Source organism: Rattus norvegicus, chromosome 13, assembly GCF_036323735.1.
Source record: "Rattus norvegicus strain BN/NHsdMcwi chromosome 13, GRCr8, whole genome shotgun sequence".
Lineage (NCBI taxonomy): Eukaryota > Metazoa > Chordata > Mammalia > Rodentia > Muridae > Rattus > Rattus norvegicus.
Window position 1 is genome coordinate 47,595,990 of NC_086031.1, and position 23,518 is coordinate 47,619,507.

General features: G+C 42.9%; 1 protein-coding gene and 1 long non-coding RNA gene across 10 annotated transcripts; one reads left to right on the plus strand and one right to left on the minus strand.

Annotated features, from left to right (window-relative positions):
• Positions 1-334: 334 nt before the first annotated feature.
• On the minus strand, positions 335-13,401 carry Snrpe (small nuclear ribonucleoprotein polypeptide E). Of its 9 annotated transcripts, none has more exons than XM_063271937.1 (6): positions 13,194-13,330; positions 12,736-12,762; positions 11,924-11,986; positions 9,594-9,672; positions 7,097-7,199; positions 335-850 (listed from the first exon to the last, which is right to left on the minus strand). In XM_063271937.1, the coding sequence occupies exons 1-5, from the start codon at positions 13,245-13,247 to the stop codon at positions 7,144-7,146; spliced, it is 279 nt and encodes a 92-aa protein (XP_063128007.1). In that variant the 5' UTR covers positions 13,248-13,330; the 3' UTR covers positions 335-850; positions 7,097-7,143. The 9 variants fall into 9 exon arrangements, with proteins under 9 accessions (XP_063128007.1, XP_063128009.1, XP_063128008.1 ...); XM_063271939.1 differs by having other exon boundaries at positions 13,212-13,311; XM_063271938.1 differs by lacking the exon at positions 335-850 and having other exon boundaries at positions 7,018-7,199; positions 13,212-13,401.
• On the plus strand, positions 13,332-23,119 carry LOC134481497 (uncharacterized). The gene is made up of 2 exons (XR_010057007.1): positions 13,332-13,472; positions 18,097-23,119. It is a non-coding gene; the product is annotated as an uncharacterized LOC134481497 (long non-coding RNA).
• Positions 23,120-23,518: the final 399 nt, after the last annotated feature.

Genomic DNA, 23,518 nt, shown 5'->3' on the forward strand with positions numbered 1-23,518 from the left:
AAAAGCAGGGCTCTATCCAAAGAGGAAGCACTTAGGAGTCCACAAAAGAAGTAAAATAGTTGCAGAAAGGACAGGGCAGATGAATGATGAGCAATGCACAACCAAACCCAGGGCAGGGGATGGCTCAGTGGTTATTTACCACCATTCTTGCTCACACCATGAAGAGAACCAATTCCCTTCAGGTTGTCCCCTGATGTAACGAACATAACCCCTCCACCCACACACACTGCATCAATTTAATGACAAAATAAACAAGGGCAAAAATGTCTGCTGGGGAGGTGGGGGGCGGCAACCTTAGTGTATTCCTGCACAAACATCATGACCAAGACTCAAGTTGGGGAGGAAAGGGTTTATTCTGCTTACACTTCCACATTGTGTTCATCACCAAAGTAAGTCAGGACTGGAACTCACACAGGTCAGGAGGCAGGAGCTGATGCAGAGGCCATGGAGGGATGTTACTTGCTCAGCTTGCTTTCTTAAGAGTCCAAGACCATCAGCCCAGGGACAGCACCACCCACACTATTGAGAAAATGCCTTACAGCTGGGTCTCACAGAGGCATTTCCTCAACGGAGGCTCCTTTCTCTGATAACTTGAGTGTCAAGTTGACATATAAAACCAGCCTGCACAGAGGGAGAAGCAAACACAGCATCCAAGCACAGCTCCCTGACTGGTGAGGGGAGTAGTTGCTCTCCTGAGGCAAGCCAGGAGAAATGTGCAGTCCTTGTTTCAGGACAATCCAGATTGTGGTGGAGCAGTGATTCCTCTGGGGCTCGTGATTTCACGAGCAGCTGTGGACTGAGGCAGCAGTCAGGCACCATCTTGTCCTGAGCTGAGACAACTGGGACAAGCCTGTAAGACCATACAGGGAGGTCAAAGACTCAGGAGGAAGCTATCCCAAATACTTCTTTGCCCTTGTGACCCCTCAAAGTTATATTTTTGTGTACATGTGCTATAGCATTTGTGTAGAAGTCAGAAGACAACTTCCAGGAGTTGGTTCTCTTCCATGGGCCCTGGGGGTTACTCAGAGAATCGTGTTTGTCAACAAACACCCTCATACGCTGAGCCACCTCACCAGCCCCCCTCTCTCAACAGCACTTCTACTTTACTGCTCTATGACTATTTTTAAAGCAGAGTTTTATTTTTAAGATTTATTTATTATATACAAGTACACTGTAGTGTTTTCAGACACACCAGAAGAGGGCATCAGATCCCATTACAGATGGTTGTAAGCCACCATGTGGTTGCTGGGATTTGAACTCTGAACCCCTGGAAGAGTAGCCGGTGCTCTTAACCAGAGCCCTCTCTCCAGCCCAGCTTTCCAATTTCTTGTTCTTCAGGTTTTTCTCTAGTATTCTTTGTATGTTTTGTCTTTTTCTTCAGGACAGGGGCTGTGTATCCCTGGCTGTCCTCAGACTCAGAGAATGCCTGCCTCTGCCTTGAGTGCTGGGGTAGATGAGGGGCGTACCACCATCACCATTCAGCTCCCTATACTTGCTTTCTGGGAGTTTTTTTCTTAGTGTCCTTCTCTTGCCTTCTCCTTCCCCTCATCCTCTATATATTGGTTACCTTAGTAACTTCCTTATTTCCCTTCTCATGTTTATCAATTTTTGCATTATTGGGGAATCTGCTTGCTTATTCTGTCTCTTGCTCTTTACTCTCCCCTCCCTATTACACATGCACTTGTTTCACCAGATTTCAAAGCATTTCCTTGCTTTGCTTGTATTTCCCTCTTCCCAGCCTGCTTCCTTCATTTCAGTCATCCCTATTTCTACACTTCCCCAAGTGTTTTAACATCCCACAGCCATCTTACTTTAAAGAGAGAGAGAGAGAGAGAGAGAGAGAGAGAGAATATGCTAACTTTAAAAAAAGAGAAAGAAGAAAATCCTGAGGAAGGAAGGAGGTAGTCACACAAAACCCTGGGCATGTAGCTCCATTAGCATAGTTTTATGTGATGTAATAAGGAGTATAACTGACCTGAGTGGAATTTAGATCTTGTATGGGTTGATGCTGGTGTAGTTTCCAGTGTTTCCTTCCCACTGAGTCGTAGTAAGGGTTAAGCCTCCCAGAATAAACTGCTCAAGACTAGGGGTGGTGGCCCAAGCCTTTAAATTCAGCATTCGAGAGGAAAAGGCAGGTAGATTTTTTTTCTTTTTTCTTTTTTCCGGGGCTGGGGACCGAACCCAGGACCTTGCGCTTCCTAGGTAAGCGCTCTACCACTGAGCCAAATCCCCAACCCCGGCAGGTAGATTTTTATGAGTTTGAGGCCAACATGGTCTACAGATTAAGCTACAGGACAGCCAGTGTTACAAGAAACCCCATCTTTAAAAAAGAAAAACAGATAAATAAAAAATAAATTAAAAAACCCCAACAACTCCTTCACTGAACCACATAAAACACAGCATCACCAATTAACTCAACTGAGCAGAAGAATGCCAGTGTGGAGAATGGGATGGCTAACACCCAACCTAGTGGGATCTGGAGTCACTTGGCAAACAGGCCTCCATAAGGTCTGAGGTGCTTTAGATGAGGTTACCAATGCCTGCTGTGGACATGCCTGTGAGGGGTTATGGCAGAAGGCCCTCCTTAAGGAAGGTGGCACCATCACCCCCAACAGCCCTTCCTGCGCCCACCTTGGGTCCTGGAGAAGGAAGTCAGCTGAGCAACAGCAGTCACCATTCTCTCCTGACTGCAGTGTGAGCAGTGCTCCCAGCTCCTGCTGCCTTGACTTCCCTCCACAAAGGACTGCATTTCAAACTGAGAGTTGCCAAAGTAGCCCTTTCCTTCCTCAGGCTGCTTTATCAGGTCATTTTTATCACAGTATCAGGACCCATAACTAAGACAGAACAAGGCTCACAAAGTAACTAAGACAGAACAAGGCTCACAAAGTGCACCAATAAAGAACAAATAAATGGGCAGAAGCATAACATCCAATTATTGGGACTGTGATCAATAGAGCAATCCATGACATACACAAGGAGTGGAAATGCTAACGGTATTGATTCTATTCATGGAATTCTCATAGAAAACCTCCCAGATCTAAAGGAAAACAGACATTGCAATCTAAGAGGTATTTGAAACCCCAAACAGGCTTGACTGATTAGAAAATGTACAACATAGTAGTCAATCAGGCAGTGGTGGCACACGTCTTTAATCCCAGGATTTAGGAGGCAAAAGCCGGTGGACTTTTGTGAGTTCTTGGTCAGCCTGGTTTACAGAGTGAGTTCCAGGACAGCTGGGCTATACAGAAAAACTCGTCTTGAAAAAAACAAAACAAAACCTCCAAACACACACACACACACACACACACACACACACACACACACACACACACACACACACACACCCAGAGTGGAGTCAAGATACTAAAAGCTAAAAGGCAAAGCTATGACTTTGAAAGCTGAAGGGGAAATGTGGACTTAGTCACAAAGACAAATAGCACCAGATCTCTTGGGGCCAGAGAGACAGTTTGGTGGGTCAGGATGCTCACCACCAATACTGATGACCTGAATTGCATACTTGGAACCCAAATTACGGAAGGAGAGAACAGATTCCCACAAGTTGTCTCCTGATCTCCACATACGTATACAGAGTCTATGGAGAACTTAAGGAAGTGTAAATACCCAAACCAAACCATCTAATGAAGAATTGGACAAGTAAACTGCAGTTTTCAAAAATCACCAATTCCTGACAAAGTATTGAACATCCTTAGCCAACAGAAATGCAAATTAAGTGATTTGAGGAAAAAAAAAAAAAGAGAGAGAGAAAAAAAAAAGATTTGAGGAGCCTGAGCAGTGGTGGTACTCACCTTTCAAGGCTGGCCTGGTCTACATAGTGAGTTCCAGGACAGACAGAATTGCTAACACAGAGAAACCCTGTGTGAGAAAGACAGAGACAGACAGAAAGACAGACACACAGAAAAAGAGAGATAGAAAGGGGCTGATTTGAGGATCTAGGGCTAGGCTCTCATTACCACAGCATGAGAACACGAGTTTGATCCCAGACTGACATAATGGCAGGCAGGGGAGTACGTTTGTAAGCTCAGTACTTCTGAGATTAGACATGGAGACAAGTGATCCCCTGGAAGCTCATGGGCCAGCCAGCTTGTCACATTTAGGTGGACAATCTCTGAAACTAAGTGGAAGATGAGGACCTAGAACTCCCATGTGGAACACTCTCTCACACACGTCAATCTAAATTCCACCTCACCCCAATCAAACAACTACCATCAAAAAAGAAAAAAGTTACCGAATACCGGTGAAGGTGCTAGAGAGAGACTTGCCTCGTACGGCTGTGCTCAGGCTATAAACCTGGCTATATAGCCATCACTAAAGTCAGCATGGAGCTTTCTCAAAACAGTAAAGACAGAAACGTCATATGGCTCGGACTCAATATTGGAGACGGTGACACTTTTCACAAGTTTGCCTAAATGTCCCTTACCATGAATGAAGTAAGAGAGCATGGAATATACAGCAAATCCCATTCATCTGTAGAAATAAGAAAATCATCACCCTGACAAGGAAATAGATAAAATGGGCAATCGCTATACTAAGAGAAATCCAGTAGGCTCAGAAGACAAGTTCTATCGAGGAAACCTAAAGGGAGGTGGACCATTTAGAGGAAGGAAGGATCCAGACAGATGGGGATAAGAGACAGAAGAAAGGGAGGGGCTAATCAGAATACAATGACGTATGGATGGAAATGCCACCATGAATGTTTTACTTTGAATGCTAACTTTAAAAAAAAGAGAAAGAAGAAAATCCTGAGGAAGGAAGGAGGTATTTAGTCACACAAAAACCCGGGCATGTAGCTCAGTTAGTAGAGTGCTTGCCCAACATTCATGGGGACCTCAGTTTAATCCACAGCACTGCATACAACCAGAAATAGCCCATGCTGGCGATCCTAACACTTGGGAGGTAGAAGCAAGAAATACGGTGTTCAAGGTAGGTACACTGACCTAAATATTGAATTTGAATCCAGATTGAACTATATGAGACCCTGTTCCAAACCAAAATAAAACAAACTAGGAGCCGGCCAGTCACACTGGTATATGGCTATAGTCCCAGCACTTGGCAGACTGAGGCAGGATCATGAATCTAAGGTCAGCCTGGATTACCCAGAAAGTCAGCACCTAAAAGAGAAAAAATGTAAGAGCCAGTGGCTGGGTGGAAAATGGCTAAAAGAGCTACCCTCAACCATGAAGATCTTAAAGACCATAACTGGGTCCGCCCACCCACCAAGGGCACTAGTAGATAGTCTCAAGAGACAAATACACACACATGTGCACACATGAAAACTGAAAAAGAAAAGAGGCCAGCAAGATCGCTTCCTGGGCAAAGGCACTTGGATGTTAGCAACAACCTCAGCTAGACATCTGGATTCCATACCTCAAGGAAGAGAATCTACTCATCAAGTTGTCTTCTGACCTACACACATGGCCATGGCACTGGTATACATGCATATGTACATACACAGACTAACAGACGCCAACACAAAACACAAAACACACACAAAACACACACACACACACACACACACACACACACACACACACACACACACACACACAATTTAAGTCTGATTAGTGGTCTTCAATCCCTGAATCTCACATGAAGAACTGACTCTTAGCTGTCCTGACCTCAGTATTTCTGCTGTTAGGAGCATGTACATCCTCATTGAAAAAATCTTTAATAAGACACTAGATATCAGTGGCTCACACCTTTAATTACAGCACTTGGGAGGCAGGGGCAGGTGAATCTGTGAGTTCAAGGCCAGCCTGGTCTAGTGAGTTCTAGGATGGCCAGAACTATAATGGAAAACAAACCAACAATCTCTCCCCCTCCCTTCTAACTCAACAAAACAAAAACCCAGACAACAAACCCACAAAGAAACAAAGTTTTGTTTTGTTTTGTTTGGGGAGGGGGGCACATTTGTGTATGACTGACACAATATGTCTTCCTCACACACTCCGACCTTACACCTTGGGGAAGTCTATCACTAACCCTCAGCTTGCAGATGCTGTTCCTAGGTTCCATTTCTATTACAGCCAGACCACAACAAAGCACCCAACTTTCATTAGGTTCTGCGTCCTAACTCTAGTCCTAAGCTTGAAAATGTCTACCCACTGAGACATTCTGCAGACCAAACAAGCAGCATTATCACTTGGGAAGGAAAGGAAATCTTTAAAGGTAAGAATAGACAAGCCTTTTCAGCATGCTATTATTTTACCCAACAACTAATGTACCAAGTGTTTGTGGTCTTTCCCAAACTACCAATTCCCAATAGTTTCCTATTAATTTTTTAAACTTAAGTGTACTTTAAAGGTATCCTGCTCAAACATTCCTCCTAGTCTGCTCCTGAACCAGTCTTGTCGTCTAGCTTGGACGCAAGTCCTTCACACCATTCCCTCCACTCTCCTGCTAGGATACAGGCACAGGATACCATACTGTTTTCCACATTCTGATCTTAATGATAAAATTCTCGAAGTCTTCAGTGACTCAGAAATTGCTAAGCAAATGGAACCACAAGCATGTCTTCAACCTCCTGCACTTAGAAATGCTAGTGTTGTAGTACCCAGAAGTCAGCAGTGGGTTTGTTTCTGCAATGCTGGGGATCACACCAGGGCCTCGTGTGTGACAGACAGTGCTTAGTGCTGAATTACACTCCCTGTCCCAAGCACTTAGAACTGATTGAGTACATCTTTGGTAAAAAACAAATCTTTAATACCCCAGCCCCTTCACTCAACCATAGCAGCTTAACCTACGCAGGCAGAATTCTTACTCTTTGCCTCAAGAATGTGCAGATCCGGGGTTGGGGATTTAGCTCAGTGGTAAAGCGCTTGCCTAGGAAGTGCAAGGCCCTGGGTTTGGTCCCCAGCTCCAAAAAAAAAAAAAAAAAAAAAGAATGTGCAGATCCATGCTGAGAAAAGCAAATGTCAAGGGGGACTGGAAACCCTCAGAAACCTTAAAATACCAACACTAGGTAAAAGCGTTTTACCACCAGAATCAAACAATGTAAAATTGTAACAAAAACAAGCTCACATTTATTTTTACCCCAATGAGAATGTACAAGTGAAACAGGATGAGTAAATGTAGTCACCAGCAGCCCCTGAGCCCCTTCTCAACCTCTCCCATGCTTGGCCACTGCTAGTTGGAAACGCTTTGGAGCAGAGTAATATTATCTCCTTTGAGCATGATCCGACCTGTAACAACAAAAAAGTGTTACAAGAGCTGTTAATAATCACAGAGAGACATATACTTATCTTTTAGCCTCAGAATTTGGTTTTGAATAGTATTTTGAAACACTTCTCTTATAAAGACATGTGAACATTTTCAAATGTCCATATTTTGAAGGTTTCCACCAGGTCTACTGGGCTTTCAGTGACAACAGAACAAAAAGCACTGTTTTAGTGAAAAGGATCTCCTGACAATAAATTTATATGAAGGTTTAGGAATGAGTGTCTGTCAGTGTACATCTCAGTTCCATCTGCAGACTGCGAGTTCTCGCTGGGTGGGATAGTGGGCACCTGCAATCCCAGTACTGGAAGGCTAAGGTAAGACTGGACAGCCTGGGCTAGAGTTAGAGCACCTCAGAAGCAAATAAACACAGTGTCATTTCCTAGGAGCTACTTTCAGCTATCCAACCTTGGTCATTAGGGTTTGGGAAAGCGATACCTGCACTCCATCATTAATAAATGTGTCAGTGAGCACTGACTATTCTAACAAAAGATAACATGACCTCAGTAAAATATCTCTTAATGAGACCATGGGTCTTCTTGTTACCTGGGCTTTTCTGAGTTTATGTGTCAAGCACTAATAAGTTACTGCACTTACAGGAACCAGAGAGGACATGACTCATACACTTATGGAGCATGCAGTCTAACAAAGAGACAACGATAAAATAAATATTAACTTCAAACTCAACATAGCACATCGTGTGCTCTCCCATCCCAAGTGAAAACAAATTAAATTTGGGTTTCTTAGAGAAAGCTGCCTGATCAGTGAACAACATAAACAGAAGTATTTGGTGGAATCAAGTGCGACGTCGGTGTGGTAGCCCTGTAACACTGTCATTCAGAAAATGAAGCAAGACCTCAGCATTAAGACCAGCCAGGGCTGAACCGGGAGATCCTACCTCAAACAGGAAGTGGGCCAATGTGCAGGTTTAAGGAACTAGAAGAAGAGCTGAGCAATGGTGGCACACACCTTTAATCCCAGCACTCTGGGGAGGCAGGGATCTGTGAGTTTGAGGCCAGACTGGTCTACAGAGAGTTCCAGAACAGCCAAGACTATTACAGGGAAACCCTTTCTTGAAAAACTAAAAAACAACCAGAAAGGAAAAAACAAAAATCAAATTGAAAGACAAGCATGGTATCTGCTCAGAAAGTGGGACAGTGCAACCCAAGATGAGCAGAGATAAGGTCAGATGCAACAATGTCAGACTCATAGGAAAAACAGACGATGGAAAATTTCAAACATTTCAAAAAGATGGCTACGTCTGGAGAGCAACTTAAAACGGGTAAGGGAGCTACATAATTTAGCAAACGTAGTGGAAACTGCTGTTCAGTTAGGAAGTGAACACCAAACCCACTCTAACCAGTATGTAAGCAGGAAATGACACTGGCTTCTGACAAGCTGCCTTGGAAACATTTCACGTGGAACCTTAAACAGGTTCAGAGAGGAGGTCTGGGCTACACATAAAGAAAGAAGTCAATGTGCAGATCGATCGTAGTAAGTGGCTAGAACAGTGGTTCTCAACCTTCCTATTGCTGCAACTCCTTAATAATAGCTCCTCATGTTGTGGTGACCCCCAACAATAAATTATTCTTATTGCTACTTTCTAACTATAATTTTGCTGCTGCTATGAATTGTAAAGTAAACAACTGTTCAACCCTCAAAGGTGGAGAACTGCTGGCCTAGGGGGAAGACTGTCAAAGGTGAGGGGGTTGGGGATTTAGCTCAGTGGTAGAGCGCTTGCCTAGCAACCGCAAGGCCCTGGTTTGGTCCCCAGCTCCGAAAAAAAGAAAAAAGAAAAAAAAAAAAAAAAAAAAAAAAAAAAGGTGAGCTAGAACCCAGCCCCAAATATTTAATGGCTGGGTAAAAAAGATGAATATAAAGAAACCTGAAAAGAAAAAACCAAAGATGAGTAATAACAACTCATGTACCATGTCACAGACCTAGGAGATCAAAGTATTGTAAGGAAGTATTCAACTGTGTCAAGTTCTATTTAATGTTAAATATAAGTGAACATGAGTAACAACCATTAAATTTAACATTCTTGGCCAGGCATGGTTGCAATGCCTATGATCCTAGAATTTGGAAGGGGGAGGCAGGAAGGCCAGGGGTTCAATTTGTTATCCTTAGCAAGACTGAGACTAGCCTGGGCTACATGAGACCCTATCAATCAACAAAATAAAACAAAACAAAAAAAAAAAAAAAAAGGAGTGGGTTACAGAATAAGTGGCAGGAAGATGAATTCGGAAGTGTGCTTTTTCCTTCAAACACAACTTTATAAATTTAAACATGAATTCAGCTACAGGCCTTTCAAGTCTGCCAGTGAAATAAGCAGAAATCTGTAAAGCCAACTATATCCTTACCCAGTTGTTTTCTTGACTTTGTTTTAGAATGAATTTCTTCTGCATCATCTAATACGAGGTTCATGTACTCATCAAAGCCCTGGAAAGTCAATTGACAATCATTTTCAAGTAAATCGCATCAGACCATTCTAAAAGAATAATTAGATTCAGAAATACCAATTAATTTTAGAATTTTATGCTATCACTGATTTGTCAACCCAAACACCTAAAGCATCTTCTTATTAACTTATTTGTATTTCTAAAGTTTTTCATTTTGTTTCTGTTACATGTGTGTTTATTTCTGGATGCATCTGTGCACCTTAGTATAGGTGCTTAAGGAGGGCAGAGGCACTAATCCACCTGCCAGAAGTACAGGCAGTTGTGACCATCGAAGGTGTACACTGGGAACTGAACTTGGTCCTCTGCGAGAATAGTAAATGCTTTTATCTGCTGAGCCCCTTATTTCCGAGACAGTGTCTTATGTGGCCTAAGTTGGCCCCAAACTTCCCATACAGTCAAGGAAAGCCTCAAACTCCTAATCCTCCTATCTCTCTCCATTCCAAGTGTTGAGACTACAGGTGTGTGCCACCACGCCTGGTCAAATGTGACATGCCCAATTCTTGGGGCATTTTCAATATTTTTTTGGGCAGAGATGGTGTTTGAGGATTAACCCAGGGTCTTCTACACATTAGGCAAGTGGCTTACTACTAAGCTGCATCCCAGTCTACCTCTTTTTAAATAACAAAGAAAGCTAGAATGAGATCCAAAATACTTCAACCTCTTAGAGGAAAACATTCACCAGGTAAGCCTGCTGGACACTACCCAATCCAGTATGTGCACTCACAGACTACCTTCTGCCACTGCTCTCCCATGTTCCTCACAAACACGACTTCCACTAACTACTGTGCTTGCTCACCAACTGCTAGGAGATTATTGATAGACACTCTTGGTATCTACAAGATATCAAGTACTTGTACTTGAGAGACACTTCAATTGTACATGCAATCATGAGTTTGAATCTCTACCACTCAAACAAAGCAGGGCACAGTGGTATACAGCTATACCTAGTGCTGGCCAACTAGTCTTCTCAAGTTCATGAGTTCTAGGCTCCATGAGATCTTGTCTCAAAAAAGCAGAGAGCAATAAAAGATACCTCTTGCATATATACCCACACACATGAATATGTATAAAACTCCTCTACCACCACTGTCAAAAAAAAAAAAAAAAAAAGTGAGGCTGAACATGGGTAACACATGTCTATAAACCTCAGGAGGCTGAGGTAGGATCAAAAGTTCAAGGCCTTACTGGGCTACACAGCAATCTCTTGCCTCCAAATTAACAATGGATAGTTCAGTGGTTAAGAACACTGGCTGCTCTTCCAGAGGACCCAGATTCAATTCCTGGCATCCACATGGCGGCTCACAATCTGTTGATAACGCCAGTTTCAGGGGATCTGGCACCCTCACACAAATAATGGCAGGCAGAACACCAACACACATAAAAATAAATAAAGCTTTAAAAAGAATTTTTTTTTTAAAGTTTCCACAATCTTAACATTGTAGAAGGTCAGACAAGAGGATTTGCATGTGTTAAGTCTCTCTTATAAGACTGCCTCACACAAAGAAACAACAGAGATTGGAGAGATGGTGCGGTGGTTAAGAGTCCTTGCTGCTCTTGCAAAGAACCCAGGTTTGGTTCCCAGCACCCACACGGAGGCTAAGAACCACCCATCTTCAGGTGAGCCGACAACTTCTGACTTGTTTGGGCACTAAACACACACAGGCAAAACACTCAGACAAATAAATCTAAAATAACAACAAAAACCTATTGAGATTGTAGCTGTGTGGTAGAGCAGGTGCTTGGTATCCACAAAACCCGGGTTTGATCCCTAGCACCAAACAAAAAGCTGAAGTCTCATCTAACCCTACCAGTTCTCTTCAGGGATTATCTAATCCAGAATCACCGTCCTCTAGCACTCCCCATCCCCCTCTCATTTTGATTTTTTTGTTCCTTCTCCTCACAAACTAAGCTCTTCTTAAAAGTTTAACTCTTTCTTCCCTTTAAGAAAAGTACTATCTGGGGTTGGGGATTTAGCTCAGAGGTAGAGCGCTTGCCTAGCAAGCACAAGGCCCTGGGTTCGGTCCCCAGCTCCGAAAAAAAGGAAAAAAAAAAAAGTACTATCTAACCCTATCAACCAAAGCAAGGAGAGGAGGCTAAATAAATAAAACTCAAGTTCTGAAGAGCTTTCTTGAGTTGGGTCCTTGACTCCTTGTATATATTGCTCTTTCTGGCCATCTTCTGAGATGTCTTTTTCTGATAACATCCAGAGGAAAAATAGCCTGGATACTCACAATAATACAACCCTCTATCCGCATATTCACTTGTTCATACAGCCACACCTGAATTCGAGATCTCTGAAATAAAAATAACGGTTTTAGAAACAGTAAACAGATCCCACCCCATTACTTTGACTCCACAATAAATGACTTACCTTAAAAATGCCAATGAATATAAGCCAAAAGTTAGAAATAGTTAGTCTACATCTAAGAGCTAGCAACTCTGGTGAATCTGCTGAGAAACATTTAACAAATGCTCCAACTGGGCTGTTCAAACAAATTTTCCTACTCTGAAAATTTATTTTTGCTTCTGGCATGAATACATTTACAGTTTAAACTGGTCACAGGACAGCACAAAGCAAATCTGACGATTAAAAATTACAATCGCTTAAAACTGTTTTTCATTTGTGTTGTAACACTCTAAAAATACCGTGAAAATCTCCCCAAAGAAGACCATTTGCCACTAGTTTCTTTGTATCTAACTCCCCCACCACCACACCCCCCACCTTTTTTGTGTCTTCTCTCCATTTTAAGTGCTACTAAGGAAAAAGCAATATACACCTGTCACTGCTAACTCCGATGACAAATTCTATGAAATCAATGATTTTGTTCTTGGAGAATAATGGTAACTGTGTGCATGCTTAAATTAGGCATGGACATACACCATTTTATTAATTAGCGCTTTCCCTGGGACCTTATCCTCAACTGTGGTGCCCCCAACCCTCAATTTTTAAGTCTAAGCACTAGGATCAGAGAAGTTGATACAAATAATCAAATAGGCCCAACCTTCATTTCAATAACAATAAGGAAACAAGTAACTTACGTACATTTTGCAAGTATCTGAAGATAAGGTTCTGTGTACCACAGCGATCAAGGAAAACATACAAACAGTAGTTACTCTGCTCCCAATCTTGTCTGACTCTCCAGCGCCCTAAGGCCAGGCCGGGCTACACACGCAAGCACTAGTGTCCATCTGCAGCAAGCACTCGGGATGCACTAGAAACTCGAAAGGCACTCCCTCCCCACCGGCCTCGTTTCTCAAAACTTCCTGATGACCCACATCCTCTTCTCCTATTCTGTCGACCCCACTTCCATTCCGTACCGCATGCCCGCCACAGTACACCCGAGCCCGCCTCCCGCGGCCCTTCAACTCCGCGCGCTTTCCGGCCTCCTCAGTACGCCCCGGGGCCTCACGGGAAGCGGCCCGTACCAGGTTGCCCTGTTCCCCGCCCACGCTCACAGCGCCTACGGACCCAAAGCCCAGAGTTCACGCCGCGGAGGATACGATGGGCTGCACCATCACCTTCTGCACCTTCTGGCCCTGGCCGCGGTACGCCATGGTGGAAGTCACAAAGACCACACGAATAGGAAGACCGCCTCAGCAAGCGACTTCCGGAAGCAAGACCTGGAAACGGAAGTGCCTGTAGTCGTCGGCGGGCCAGTGGCTAGGAAACGCCTCTCTAGCCACGGAGCCGCTTTTTCTCTATGCTTATAGCCTCCGCCGGCCGCCTTCCGAGTCCACCGCTCTTTGAAACCGAGGTCTGTCCTACAGCGCCACCTGGAGGTAGGCTGAAGGCGCTCAGGGCTTCGGCCAGGCGCCTGTACTGAGAGGTTTGCCTCTGCTTAGGTGCTATTCTGAGAATTGCTCTGGATTTTAGGTCTGGTGGCCTCCAGGCGGGCGGCATATTGTCCAAAACCATCTGCAGACTTCCCTTATTCGTTTTGGGCCCCAGAGCGTCTGGATTGTCATGCCCAAAGCAGTGATGTAGCTGTGGTTTGCTCAATAACAGATTCAACCCTCATCACCTTTATGGAGAGTTACTGTTGAGCTGGTAACCCAAGATGGCAATCCAACTGATTGGCTTGTTGGGCTCAAAATTCCTCTTAGTTGTGTGACCACTGATAATAAGTGACTAGGCCTCACCATCTCCATCCGGCAAGGGGTGTGTGTGTGTGTGAAGATTCAAGGAGGCAGTAGTGCACAAATATTCCTTGAACTGTACGGAATTTGCACTCACTGTAATCTCAGCTTGTGGAAGGCTCAAGCAAGAGTATTAGCTTAAGGCCGTCTGCTAAATAGTACATTCCAGATCTGTCTAAGCTACATGAGGCCTTGTTTCAAAAGTTGGAAATGTAAGTCAATAAATAAATAAATAAATAAATAAATAAATAAATAAATGCATTTAATACAAATACCTACGATCCAGGGGAGATGATTCAGTAGGTGGGACATGAGGTCAGTCACCAACACCTACACAAAATGACGTGCCTGTAATTCCAGCACTGGGATTGCAGAGACAGGAGGACACCTGGGCGTGATGGCCAACTCCTCTAGCTCCATCGTCAAGTTCAATGAGAGTCCCTGACTCAAAGGATATGATGAGGAGTGGCTCAGAAGGACACTTGATGACATCCTTCAGACTCCACATGCAGATGTGCATATACACAGACATGCACACATAAAATGGGGGAAAATGTCTATGCCTAGCCTACTCGACACCAACACCACAAATCAGCCTTTCTCGAAGCTGCAGCTGCCCCCACCTCACCAGAAAGTATCTGGAGCAGCTTACCAGGGAAAGGATCAAAATTTGAAATGCAAAGTCTTGAGTTTTATGGAATTCATATTGCTTTCGCACCATCTTTAGGATGAAGAATTGTAAGTCAGGAGCCATCCGGATGTGTGTGTATGTTAAAGCCTGGTCTCTGTTAGAGACCCCCACCCCATAACGCAACTAGCAAGAAAAGGGACTGATTAAATGTCCCTACATTAGTAGGCAAGCCTACTCAGTTTTCTGTTATGACGGGGCTTCTGGCCTGGTTCAAACATTATCTAATATTTTATAATGTTTGATATTTAGCATTTATTTAAATATTCTCTTTCTGATAAGGAAGCTCAGACTTGAAAGGCTTTTGGATGGTATATAAGGGGGCTGGCACTTTAAAAGATAACACTTAAGTCAAACAACAGAACCTAAGGTCTTCTTCAGATGAGAATAACAGGAACTCCAATCTTAGAAAAGTATTATGATGAAAGCTTTCATTTTTTATTTTTTAAAGACAGGGTCTCATTTTGTAGCCATGGCTGTCCTGGAACTTGCTACAGCGTAGACCAGGCTGGCCTGAACTCACAAAGATCCACCTTCCTCTCCCGCCAGAGTGCTGAGTCAAAAGGCATGTGCCACCACACCTGGATAAAAGCTATTTTTAAGCTACAAAAAGAAACTTAATTGACCCGTCCAGCGGGTCCAGTTATTCAGGGTTCCGAAGGGGCGCTACCCTTGGGCCAATGGGGGGCGAGAGAAGAAAGAGACCAAGCAAGATTCCATTGTCAAGGTCTCATTTATTGGGATGAACGTTACAGCGTTTAAGGCTTTCAGGTAGGGGGAGTGACCTTTGTGAAACACGAAGGATGGAGGGGAGACGAGGGTATAGGCAGTGATAGCTGGAGGCAAAGAGGTCAGGCGGTAGACGATGAGGTCAGGCAGTGGAGACACCGGGTGTTGACTCAGGAGATAACTGATATTTGCTTGGGCTGAAGCATCCCGTGGATGTTATCTTCCTGTGCCGTAAATTCATGGGAGAGGCTTTTGTCCCACAATCTCGAGGCTTTATGACAGTCATCTTAGAGGAGTATGTGTGGCCATGCAGCCAAGAGTCACGTAGCTACTTTGAGCTATACAGTCACAAAACGGCCAGGCCCAAATCCAATACGGCTCCCTACACTTAATTTTTTTTTTACATGGGGGAATTGAAATTATGTCTTTAAAAAGAACATATCACACTCCAAACGTAAGCAATCTACTGCCCTCAGAGGCAGCCTGGAAAGAGCCCACATAGACCCACTCTATCTCAAATGCAAAGATCCCTAACTACTTCAGTACTTGCCTATGCATTTTCTGATTTTTAAACTTTGGTGAGTTGAATCCTATAAACGATATATGTAAGCGGTTCTACAACTCGTCAGAAATGTCGTATATGATTTCTTTTTTCTTCTTAAGATTTATTTATTTATTTATATTGAGTACACTGTCTCTGTCTTCAGACACACCGGAAGAGGGCATCAGATCCCATCACGGATGGTTGTGAGCCACCATGTGGTTGCTGGGAATTGAACTCAGGACCTCTGGAAGAGCAGTCAGTGTTCTTAACCGCTGAGCCATCTCTCCAGCCCTGATTTCTTTTTCGTTAAAACAAAATGATTTTGCAGGGCCAGCAAGATGGCTCAGCAGGAAAAGGCATGAGCTATGAAACCTGGTGTCAGGAGTTCAGTCCCTGGATTCTACATAAAGGTGGAAGGAAAGAACCAACTCCTGAAAGTCGTCCTCTGACCTCCACACATGTGTCAGACATTAAAAGCCTTATACTTGTCAGGCATGGTGGCACATCTTTGATCCCAGTACTTGGGAGACAGAGACAGGCGAATCTCTGAGTCTGAGGCCACCCTGGTCTACAAAGCAGGTTTCAGGACAGTCGCAGATACACAAAAGCTGAAAAAAAAAAAAAACAAAAACAAAAACAAAACTTATCTGTACATGAATGGGAACACATGTAAGTACAAATGGGGTGTTGTAGCCTGGGTAGAGGACAGTGGACAATGTTTGGGGCTGGTCAATTTTGTATGGTTTGTATTTGTCCAGTCATCTCATATTTACTTATGACCTAGTGTCACTACAGTGTCACTACTGTATGTATCCTAGCTTTGGTGGGAAGTAAGTAGATTTTCCTTTTTTAAATATCAACTTTAGAATCAGATTATCCGATTTTAAAACATTACTGTTTTTCATTCTTGATTGTTTGGTTTTGTTCTTTAGAAGGGTTTCTCTGTGTCGCCATGGCTATTCTGGACTCTGTAGACAGACCAGGCTGACCTCAGACTCAGAGATCCGCCTGCCTTTGCCCCCCAAGTGCTGGGATTAAAGGTGTACCCCACAATCGATTGGCAAAACATTATTGTTTGCATTTTATGTGTAGGGGTATTTTTGCATGTAGGTGTGTGTGCTACATGTATGCTTAGTGCCTGTTGAAGCCAGAAAAGGGCACTGGATTTCCTAGAACTGAAGCTACAGATGATTGTGAACCACTATTTAAATGCCTGGAATCAAAGCCAGGTCCTCTGGAAAAGGAGTCAGTGCTCTTGATTTTTCGTTTAAGATTTATCTAGTTATTATATATAGGTACACTGTAGCTGTCTTCAGACACACCAGAAGAGGGCACCAGATCTCATTACAGAGGGTTGTGAGCCACCATGTGGTTGCTGGGAATTGAACCCAGGACCTCTGGGAGAGCAGTCAGTGCTCTTAACCACTGAGCCATCTCTCCAGCCCGTGCTCTTGACTTCTGAGCCATCTCTCTAGCACCTAGATTATCGATTTGTTTTTTAAATCACATTTGGAATTTGTGTTAATATAAACTCTAGTAATTTAAATTTTAAATTCCAGTACATCCTATTTATTTATTTATTTCTTCGGAGGTTTCTTTGTTCGACTTTTTTTTTTTTCTTTTTCTTTTTTTCAGAGCTGGGGACCGAACCCAGGGCCTTGCGCTCTACCACTGAGCTAAATTCCCAACCCCTTTGTTCGACTTTTAAGCCTGGGTTTAGCTCTCTGGTAATGTTTGACTAACAATCCTATATGTGGCCTTGGCTTTGATCTCATCTCTTCTCCCCATCCTCAAATAAACTTAAGCCTGCTATAATATGATTATTGTACCATCATTGGAAATATAGACAGGAAATCAATCTGTCAGTCTATAAGGAATAAATTATTCCACAGATTGTAATACAGTGCATCTGTAATCAAGGTTGAAGGATGTCGACCCTCTTGGGTCCCCTGCCGTGTTTGACCTCTACTGAGCCCTGCTGATGCATGTAGAAACCTTTTGTTCCTAACAAAGGAACGCCCTGGCCCGGTAGCCACACACCTGGGCAATGGTCCATTCATTCCTTTCTTTTGTTCTCAGTCTTTGTTCCTGGGATTTAAGCTGGTCCTTCTGGATTTCTCCCCAGTAAATTTGGGGCATGTGTTTGGTCTTTTGTTCCTGAAGCCTTAAGCCCAATTTTCCCACTGTGCTTCCTGGAATTTTCCACCTGGTGAACTTGGGGTATATATTCGGAGAATAAAGCTACAGATTTGGAAGTCTCTCTTAACATGAATGACCTGCATATGTATGGTTTTTTAATCCCGCAGACTTAGGCCCAGTTCTTGGTGCTGTGTCAGTGCCGGCATCGACAAACGGAGGTCCCACCGAGACCGGGAAAGAGAAGGTTTTCTGACAGGTCGTCCCGGGAAGCCGGCCAGCAAAGAAGGAGGGACGTATTGGGGTAAGATGGACTAGAAAAGGCCTCGGTGATTTGGGCTAGCATGAGTAAAACTTGTTTAAAAAAAAAGGTGGGGGGTGGAGGGACAAGGTAATGGTAAAGTATTTTTGCGTATGTGTTCTTTTAGAGTTATATTTTAGTCTTTGGACCCTGACTAGAGATAGTTTACACCCTAGACATGAAAGAGAATGGGTTTGAGAAAAACAGTTTTCCCAGACTCTCCACAGATGCTTTGGAGAAAGAGAAGGAAAATGAGCTTAAACTTTTTCAGAGCTCTCCTAGGGACAGAAGGAAGGCAGGAGACGTCCTGCCTCTTTGCTGGCTCCTATTGGAGAAATGCTTATTTCTGGTTCTGGGTTCCATAGGTAGTATATCTGTGTCCCTTAGGTGGGACACCATCTAGTTCTTTCCCTCTATGTCTATTGTCTGTCCTTGGTGCACCAAGCTATCCATGTTTGTCAGTTTATGTCTGTGGTTTTTGTTTATGGTTGCTTAAATGTTTTATGTTTCATGTTCAAAATAAAAAATGGTAAAAACTTTATCTGCTGGTCAATCACGACTTAATTTGGTTTTAACTCATTTCAAAAAAGGAGCAAATAAAAAAAAAATTTCAATCGGCCTTTGGAGCCCTGCACCTGTAGCTAGGAGTCTAGGTCAGCTGGAGAAGCTCCCAGGGGCTGAGCCTCTACACGAGCTGATCTTAAAGGTGCCAGCAGCTCCTCAGCTTCTATGGTAAGGGAGCTGATGGCTGTTTCTCTTAGAAAAATCCATGACTTATTACTGGATTTAGCAGGTGACAAGATGCTTCTCTTAAAATTACAGCTAGAAAAAGTAAAAATGGTGTTTGGTCTAAATATTAAAGATATGTGTAGCCACTTCATTTTTGTTCCTGATTGGTTTTAAATGTATAAATGTGCTCTATATGCCCTGGTTATAGACTATTGGCTTTTGGCATTTTTTTTTTTTTGGTTCTTTTTTTCGGAGCTGGGGACCGAACCCAGGGCCTTGCGCTTCCTAGGTAAGCGCTCTACCACTGAGCTAAATCCCCAGCCCCGACTATTGGCTTTTAAGTTATTGGGTATGGTTAAAAAAAATTGTAACATTGGTAACAGAAAGTTGACTTAAAACTGGTAATTTGGATAGAGTCATTGTAGACAATGTGTGGCATGAGCCAACCCAGGGAAATAGGTCTAAATTAGGATAATATTTTTATGGAATTTTATCCTAGAAACCAGGCAATGTCTCTTTGTTGAGGTATTGAAGACCACACCATCATGCATTTATATGCAGGAATTGGCAGTCAAACTTCACAACATGAGGGAAAGACTTGGTGTTTTGAAGAAACTGGATTTTGGAGACTAGATTGTTTAGAGGTTGAATTTTGCTTTCCAAAGTTGTGGTTGTGCTCTAGTGTTGCAAGGAGAACTTATAGATTGTGGTTAAAGATTGCCAGTGTTACATTGGCTAACTCACACAAATTTGTAATTAAGAAAAAATCAAACAGATAGAGATTTTTATGGAACTTGTGAGAGCATTACAGCCTGTTTGCTTACTCCAACTGCCATTTCAAGATAGATTTAGAGATTTGTTTTTATGCCATTCTTTACATTCTGGCGATTGTGAAAGGTTTTCATTTAGTGAGCTTGCTTATAATTTTAGAGAGGCCATGAAATGTTATCATTAAAAGGTTTTACAAAGGAATGGCTAATAGCCCTATATTATGTAATTTTGTCACTGCTTCAATGTTAGAAGTTAGGACTTTGAATCTTTCAGTGTATATGGAAATTTTTACTACAAACCTTTACTCTCACATGAGCTTTAATATTTGGGGAGTAGCTGTTGCTCCAGAAAAGATTCAGTATTGCTTTTCAATATTTGGAATTATTTTTAAAGCTTCTAAAGATATATTAATTGGCTAAGCCTCACCTTAAGCTTACCATGGAGGACTTAAGACTTTGATATCCTCAAGGCAGATGCAAATCCTAATTCCTCTAGACAATTAACTGATGAGGGAAGAATAGCTTTGCAGAAAACAGAGAAAGCTATGTGTCAACAACAGATACATTAATTATATAGACTCTGATCAATTGTTGGTTGTTTGTACCTACAGTAGTCCATTGGCAAAAGGGACCATTAATGTGGACTCACTTTTCTTCTTCAAGTAAAAGTTTTAATGCCCTGTTATGAAGCTGTTGTTGTGTTAATACAGAATTGTAGGATAGAGTCATGGAAGTATTTTAAAAAGGAACCTGGTGAAACATACCTTATTCCAAACAGCAATTAAATTGGTTATTACAAAATACTGATATTTGACCTATTACATATACAATTTTTCAGGCAAAATTGATAATTTTACTCTATGCATGCTTTTGTATATCCTGTAAATTTGTGCATGCAGCCCATAGAAAATACACTTACTGTATTTATAGATGGTTCATCTAATGAGAAGGCAACATATATAATTGGATTAGATGTTTATTCTCTTGAGTTTCCCCCTGCTTCAGCACAGATTATTGAATTACGTGCTGTAGCCGCTGTTTTTTAAATGTTGAAAAATCAAGCTTTCAATTCTTATGCTGATAGCCAATGTGTGACTTATGGTTTGCATTAATTTTTTTCCCTTTTTAGATATTGCTAGCCCTCAAATTTTTACAGTTACTTATGCTATACAACTGATTGGAGGCAAGTTTTCTGCATGAAATCAGTGAGTGATGATTTCAGTGTAAATGTCTGACCACTCCCTGTCCTTTTAGAGCTCTGGCTCAGGAAACTGACTAAACAAAACCATAGACTCATACCTAACTTTTTGGAAATAGTAATGAAGTTGATAGAACACCTTCACGAAAAGAGGAAGACTCCATTTGCCCACTCTCAACTCCGGCCTCGCCCTGCCAGCTCAGGTATTTCTAAGTAAGGCTGAACCTAGACAATATTTACAGGGCTTGGCATTTCTAATTAATGTTTAATGTTTAGGTAAATAAAGCTTGTATAGGATTGTAGATATGGTTCAGAGGTTAAGAGAACTAATCACTCTTCCAGAGAATGTACTGTTCCTTTATAGGCCATTTAAGAACTCAGACTAGATTGCCTAGACCCCTTAGTGAGGGAAGGCAATGTTACCAGGCAGATTATAGGCCTTACATAGGAACAATTAGTCAAACAATCTCATTCTTTATATCACCAGAACAATAATGCTGGAGACAATAATTTGGTATGGAAGTCAAATTATAAATACAAGTCCTCAGTGTCCTCAGTTTCTTCCTGTATCACATAATAGTGTTAATCCTCGAGGACTTATAAACAATATCTTAATAAATAAAAAGGGGGAGTTATATCCCTGTATGCCATACAATTATTTAAATAATGCTCTTTTTATTTTAAATTTTAAAATTTAGATGCCAAGGAACTCTCTGAGTGTTTATGGCACCCTATAAGTAGACATGCTTATGCCTAGGTGACATGGAAGGATCCACATATTGGCACATGACATGATCCAGTTCAGGTATTTTATATGGGGAAGAGGGAATGTTTGTGTTTCTTCTACAGGATGCTACAGGAGTGTGCCAGCTGCCAGAGTGGCTGGTGAGACATGCTGATGCTGGAAACATAAAGATTCCAGCTCTTGTGGTTCAGGCCCCTGGAGTCATTCCTGTGCCCTTGGAGGAAGACGGAGGATTCCCCCTCGTTTTGTGTTGTCACGGAAATTATATTGCTGCAGTCATTGTTACTGCCACTGCATGTCCCGTCCAACCATGGTCTGCACTCCCACCCTCTATGCACCGCTGCATACTTGTGGAGAAGACCAGACTCTAGACATTACCCCTGCCCCTCCTCAGTCCCCCAGCGGCTGTTGCTGCCGTGACTGGTGTTGTCATTTCACAGTCTGTGGCTTTGCAGGACTGCCATCTGCGTGAAGCTGCTGGAGACTGGGGAACTCTGCCCTGGTTGTGCAGATCTTAGGCATGGCTCCATTGCCTGCGAGTTGTTCCAGAGAAGGATGGCCAATCCTGAACTGTCATGGGAAAGACTTTGGCATCTTCGCTGCTATTGTAACCGCCGTTGCTGCTGCAGCCACTGTGTCTGCAGTGTCTGGAATTGCCCTCCCCCAATCTGATGTTAAGGCAAGCACAGTGGATAAACTTTCTGGAGTAGTTGCTGACAATTGAGAATTCTAAATTTAAATCAACAGGAACAGCTTGACAATGGCCCAAGGTGTTATGGCCCTCCATGTCTTGGCCCTAGGGCACCGAAGTAGTTGGCTTTGTGCTTCTCTTCACATGCGCAAACAGCACTCCCAGTCCTGGGCATCAACTAAGCAGGTGTTGCTCTCCTTGGTAGGAGGCAAACCCTCTGCCCAAATCGGGCTCAGCCTTTACGAGAAGCAGTTAACCAAAGGGTCAACTTGGTCAACTCTTTGGGACCAAGCCTCACCTAAGACAGGAAATTCTGAGACTGGCAGAGTTTTTCCAGAGACGGGAAAGAGGTTGCCACCCCAAAATGTCCTAAGACAGGCGCTGCTTAATAAAATATAAAAAAGGGGGATTTGTCGGACACTCCTGGGTCCCCTGCAGTTTTTGACCTCTGCTGAGCCCTGCTGATGCAAGTAGAAACCTTTTGTTCCTAACAAAGGAACGCCCTGGCCTGGTAGCCACATGCCTGGGCGTACACCTGGGCCATTCATTCCTGTCTTTTGTTCTCAGTCTTTGTTCCTGGGACTCAGGCTGGTCTTCCTGGATCTCTCCCAGTAAATTTGAGGCATGTGTTTGGTCTTTTGTGCCTGAAGCCTTAAGCCGGGTTTTCCCACTGTGCTTCCTGGAATTTTCCACCTGGTGAACTTGGGGTATATATTCGGTGAATAAAGCTACAGATTTGGAATTCTCTTTTAACACGAATGACCTGCATATGTGTGGTTTTTTTTAAATAAATATTCTTTTTTTAATTTATTATTTTATTTATGTAAGTACACTGTAGGTATCTTCAGAACTCATCAGATCCCACCCATTATAGATGGTTATGAGCCACCATGTGGTTGCTGGGAATTGAACTCAGGACCTCTGGAAGAGCAGCCAGTGCTCTTAACCACTGAGCCATCTCTCCAGCCCGTGTGGGTTTTTTTTTTTTTTAATCCTGCAGATTTACGCCCAGTTCTCGGTGCCATGTCGGTGCGGGCATCGACAGAAGGAGCTCTTTTTATATCTTGTGACCTGACAGGATTGGTAGCCAATGACATACTAATGGAAAAAAGCAAGCACTGGTCTGCTTGACTTGAGATTTACTTCAATCTCAACCTA

What these genes read in the sequence shown, in the direction of transcription:
- Snrpe (XM_063271936.1), bottom strand. Translation starts at nt 13,247, where the DNA reads ATGGCGTACCGCGGCCAGGGCCAGAAGGTGCAGAAGGTGATGGTGCAG. An exon ending in TCTTCAGATACTTGCAAAAT is followed by an intron (nt 11,987 to 12,735) that starts GTACGTAAGTTA and finishes TTTTTATTTCAG; the next exon opens with AGATCTCGAATTCAGGTGTG. An exon ending in GGATAGAGGGTTGTATTATT is followed by an intron (nt 7,200 to 11,923) that starts GTGAGTATCCAG and finishes TTGTTGTTACAG; the next exon opens with GTCGGATCATGCTCAAAGGA.